The following is a 5,185-nucleotide window of genomic DNA, read 5'->3' on the forward strand; positions in this document are numbered from 1 at the left end:
CCGGGGTCGCCCAGCCCGGGGTCGGAGAGGCGCGGGCCGCGCCGGGCTGCTGCGGAGGACGGGGGTCGGGGGCCTCTGCCGGGGCTCCTCCGGCGGTGCGGCCTTGCCCCGGCCGGCTGCGGGGACCCGGGCCCGGAGGCCCGGGGTTTGCGCTTGCTAGGTGGCGAGGAGCGGAGGACGGCGAGGGGAAGCCATTGGTTTTGGGGGCGGGGAGTTAGGGAACCGAGCGAAACCTGGACCACTTCTAATTTTTCAGGAGCTTAGGAAGCTCATATTTTTATTCCCAAGTCACCCTTCCTTGGCATGTTTTTTGATGAATAAAGCTCTCTGACTTGTTCGATTTTTTAAAAAGTGATGCATGGCATGTATTTTAGGGGAGGAAAGAAGCGCGATTGGCAGCATAGCGTTTTCCCTAAAATTTTTCATTTCAGTTATTTTGTAGCGTTGACTGGAAACTCACTGTACGGTTGTATAAAGCCTTAGGGACAAGGCCTTGAAATATGGGGATCTTTAAGGGCCATCTCCTAAACACTCAACGCTACATGCATTCACGTATATACTTAAAACATAGCTGTTTAGATGTTTGTTGGATGAATGGTTAAGTGCAAACCTGAGCGGTGCACCCATTGGCCAACCAGAAAGGAAGTAGAGGAGACCCCTGACCTTGAATTTACGGTATAATCGGTGACATTCTGCAACACAAGAATAGACAAGTGGCCGACAGAAGCATTGCTTGAACATGAACTCTCCAACACCGATGATCGCAAAATGCCAAGAAATCTGGGAGGGTGGTGTTTGGATTGAGGTGGGATGGAAAACGGATAAAGGAGTCTAGGGAGTTTCCTGATGTGGTTGATAATTTGTGTTGCATTAGAGAAGAATGCTGCGCTAATTCAGGTTTACTTTCCAAATAGTCCAAAATGGTACTTGGGCAATGAATACCTGCCCATGGGAATTTCTGAATTCTTCTGTCAAACATCAGTGACTGCCATCATTTTGAGAGGTTTCACGAGAAGATTGTATAGTCAGCTTTTGGCTAACTATGAAAGCATGATTACTCAGGTCAGTTTTAAAACAATTCCGTGATGTTAGTATACAGAATCCAGCGTCTGCAGGGCAAGGTGATCATAACTAATAGCTGCTTGTGCCTTCTTGTGTTTCTGCACATTACAGGTGCTGGCAAAGACTGAGAGAATATCATCTTCATTCTCCAGTTCTTTGGCAGGAATTGACTTAAGCTATGCCAGAATATAGTGTCTATCCTTAAAGAACCTTGGTTGTCTTACTTTGATATATAGTGAGTTATCTGGGAAAGCAGTACTTTCTTATGAAATGTCATGGTCATTTTCTGGGCTGATTATCGTACATACGCAAGTATTTTGAGATCATTATGTGGGAGAGCAACCAAGCAATGAATGTTGACTTAAGAGAAATGAAGCAGAGATTGTATACAAAAAAAAAAAAAAAAGCTCTCTATATAGTAAAGGTGATTCCATGATCTTTCTCACTTATGCATTTCATCATCGTTCAGTCTAAATTAAGTCAGTTCGCAGTTTCAGGCCATTGGCTGTTGTACTTTCCTCTTGTATTTCTTATCTGATACGGCTTACTTTCTTCTATAGTGCATTGTCCTGTAGGTAATGTAATAGTAGACTGCATTTGCTTTTTTTTTGATGTAGTGATGCTCATGGAATTATTCCTTTTCTGTATCTATAAAAGGGCTGGATGCAAGCATGAGGAAGCAAAATCATGGTGGAAGGATATTTGTATTTGCTTCTACTAACTAAACCCTTAAACCTTTTGGATTCTTTTGTCCCTTGATTATTTTTCTTCCCCAATATATTTGAAATGAAGACCACTGTTATTACTTTTGGAGGTAGGAATGGAATGAATTGTCATTAGAAGTTAGAGAATGTTTGTATTTGTTTCTGTAAAAAGGTACATCTCTTTTTAAAAACTTTGTAACAGAGACGTTCTTCTTTTTTTAACAGTCAAATTTTTAGAAGTCATCAAGCCTTTCTGTGCAGTTCTACCAGAAATTCAGAAACCTGAAAGGAAAGTAAGTATAACAGTTTGGTAATACAGAGGGTAGCTAAATGACTTGTTCTACTGAACTAGCAAGATTGATTTACTGTCTCCAACCCTTCTCTGTCATTTTTGGAGAAATAGTAGCTGCTCCTCCTTGTAAGAGGCACAAAGTAAGTAAAACTAGTTTAAACCAGTTTGGAAAGTTTATCTTCTGGTTTTAAAAATGACTGTTCTTTAAGTTGGGACATTTCCAAACCAAGTGTTTCTTTGGCCTATGTGTTAGATAAGGTATTCTCCTCTGTCTCTAGTGACCCACGGCACTATGAATGACGCAGTCTGCTGGGTCACTTTTGATGCGTACAACTGTTTTCCATAAAGGAATTACAATTGCACACGTATATACCTCCCATTTCTTGATCATTCATTACACAGAAAAATCACAGAAATGCATTCAGAAAATAATATGACTGCATCAAATTAGTCTTCAATCATTGTGCACTTTCGGAGCTCAGGTATTTAAATTCAGAAATATCATTAATTCCAAACTGGCCAATTCCCTGACAGTCCTCTTCCAGTGTGCTTTTGATATCTCACAAAACTAACAGGAATAGGTGTGTAGAAAAGAGATAAGTAAAACTGTTGTTAAACTTACTGTTTTATTTAGAAGTGTATTTCTTTTTTTTTTTTTAATTTCTTTGAGGTTTTAAAAATAGTTGTTTCAGTTACATGTTAGGCATCCCAAGAAGCTCTAGCTTTTGATATTCCATGAAATATTCATATGATGTTATCGTGGGCAGTCCCCACTTTGCACAATGCTGTGTTAACTGAAATGCATGCATATTGGATCTGTGTCTTGCTTTTCACTTTGGTTTCAGTTAACATAGTACAGTGTGATGAGGCCTGCCTGTATTTAATTTACTTAATTCTTAAAAGTAAAGAAGGTTATGTTTGAAAAACTGAGCTGTTTGCTTTAGATGATACTAACTAGGTGAGAGTGTCTTAATAGTAAATAATAGGAGCCTGTCATGATACAGAATGTTATGCTTTAATGTGGAATTTTGTTTTGTATTTGCTATTCTTGGTTTTGATTGATCATCCTTATTTTGTTGTAGATCCAGTTTAGAGAGAAGGTACTATGGACTGCCATAACTCTCTTCATTTTCTTAGTATGTTGTCAGGTATGTAACCAAAATATTAATTGAATGTCAATGCCGTTGGAGGGTTTTGATTGGTTACAATTTGAGAAATTTATTTTAGTTAAAATAATAAATCCTAAATTATTTTGAGCATTGTTATTTTTAATCTGAGTTGATGGCTAAAATGGTTATCTTCTCCTATTGTGTGTGTGTTTTTTTTTTATTAGTGGGTTTGAAACATTTTTTTCTTTTTTTCTCTTAGTTTTTAGTTAATGATCTTTACCCATTTTTTTTCTTGAGTTTTTTGTATTAAGACAGATTTTTATATATAAAGTGTTAAACCTTTGACATATACATTGCAAATATTTTTTTTTGTTTTGTTGGCCTTTAGTCATGTTGTAAATAGCATGTATTAATTTAAGAATCCCAAAAAGTCAAATTCTAGAACCCCAGTAATATACTGTATTTATAAATTGATAAAATTCACTGATGCTTTTTATTAATATTTTGTAGAGATTAAGTTCACAAAATGAGGAGAAAGTGTACCTGTCCCTGTCACAGGATTGTTGTGAGGATTAAACTAGATGATTTAGGTGCAAGTTTTTTGAGGATTTTGAAGAGCTATTGAAATACATATAAGGAAGTATAAAAAAATTATATTAGGACGCAGTAGAGCGGATAAGTCCATAGTCTGGGGAAAAGTGAAATGTATCTTTTTGAAGAGTGAAATAATTTGGCCACTAAGATATTTTACTACTGTACTTAGTTCAAAATTGTTTTGGGTGGTCAGGGAAAGAGAACTTTTTTTAAATACAGAAAAGTAGAGGGGAAAAAGAATCATCCATATTTTTACCACCAACTTTTAACATCTTAGAAATTTCCATCCCCTCCATAAAAAAAATCAGATTTATGAAGGTATAATTTATGTATGGTAAAATACACTTATTTTTTAAGTGTACATTTTGAAGAGTTTTGACAAATGTATACACCCACATACCTACTACCTCAGTAGATACAGAACATTCTGTCACTCCAGAAAGTTCTGTGTAATCTCTTAGTCAGTCTCCACCTCACCCCCAGTGTCAGGCAAGCACTGATCTGCTTTCTGTTCCTGTAATTTGATTTGCTTTTTTAAAGAATTTCATCTAAGTGGAATCATACAGTATCATTCCTTAGTGTCTGGCTTTATCTCAACACTTTGAGATTCATCCATGTGTTTGGTAGAGCAGTAATTCATCCCTTCTTATTTCCGAGGATGGATGACTATACACCATTTGTTCATATCTTCACTTTTTGTTGGACATTTGGGTTGTTTCCAGATTTTGGCTATAATAAAGTTGCCGAGAATGTTCCTGGGCGAGACTTTCTGTGAATATTTGTTTTCATTTCTCTTGGGTGAATACCTAGGAGTAGAATTGCTGGGTTGTATGGAAGTTATAGGTTCAGCTTTATAAGAAATTGTCCAACTTTTTTCTAAGTGGTTGTGCTGTTCTATATTTTCACCAGTCATCTATAGGAATTCCAGTTACTCCCCATCTTTGCGGGCTCTTAGTGTTGTTGAGCATTTTAGTATTAGTCATTCTAATAGGTGTGGTTTTAATTTGCCTTTCCCTGGTAAATGATATTGAGCAATTTTTTCATGTGCTTATGGGACATTTGTTTATCATCCGTGAAGTGTCTTTTTCACAGCTTTTGCCCATTAAAAAATTATATTATCGTCTCGAGTTATATGCATTTTTAAAAAGATTTTTAAAAATTTATTTATTTGAGGGGGAGTGCACGCACGAACAGGAAGGAGGAACAGAGGGAGAGGGAGAAGCAGACACCCTGCCGATTCGGGAGCCCGATGTGGGGCTTGATGTGGGGCTTGATCCCAGATCCCTGGGATCATGACCTGAGCCAAAGGCAGATGCTTAACCAACTGAGCTACCCAGATGCCCTGAATTATATGCATTTTAAAATATTTTCTGGATACAGGTCCTTTGTCAAATATATGTACTGTGAATATGTTTTCCTAGTCT

General features: G+C 37.4%; 1 protein-coding gene across 3 annotated transcripts in view; it reads left to right on the plus strand.

The window, feature by feature from the left end:
- The first annotated feature begins 59 nt into the window (after positions 1-59).
- The window catches only part of SEC61A2 (SEC61 translocon subunit alpha 2), a 28,563-nt gene continuing 23,437 nt past the window's right edge, over positions 60-5,185 (plus strand). Inside the window, exons 1-3 of one of the 3 annotated variants that reach the window (XM_034644405.1) lie at positions 60-1,876; positions 1,992-2,059; positions 3,141-3,206. In XM_034644405.1, coding sequence (XP_034500296.1) covers positions 1,849-1,876; positions 1,992-2,059; positions 3,141-3,206 — 162 coding nt within the window. In that variant the 5' untranslated portion in view covers positions 60-1,848. Of the gene's footprint in view, positions 1,877-1,917; positions 2,060-3,140; positions 3,207-5,185 lie in introns of those variants that run through there. The other 2 variants (XM_034644406.1, XM_034644407.1) reach the window with 2 other exon arrangements.

This window comes from Ailuropoda melanoleuca, chromosome 15 (assembly GCF_002007445.2).
Source record: "Ailuropoda melanoleuca isolate Jingjing chromosome 15, ASM200744v2, whole genome shotgun sequence".
In the NCBI taxonomy this organism is placed as follows: domain Eukaryota; kingdom Metazoa; phylum Chordata; class Mammalia; order Carnivora; family Ursidae; genus Ailuropoda; species Ailuropoda melanoleuca.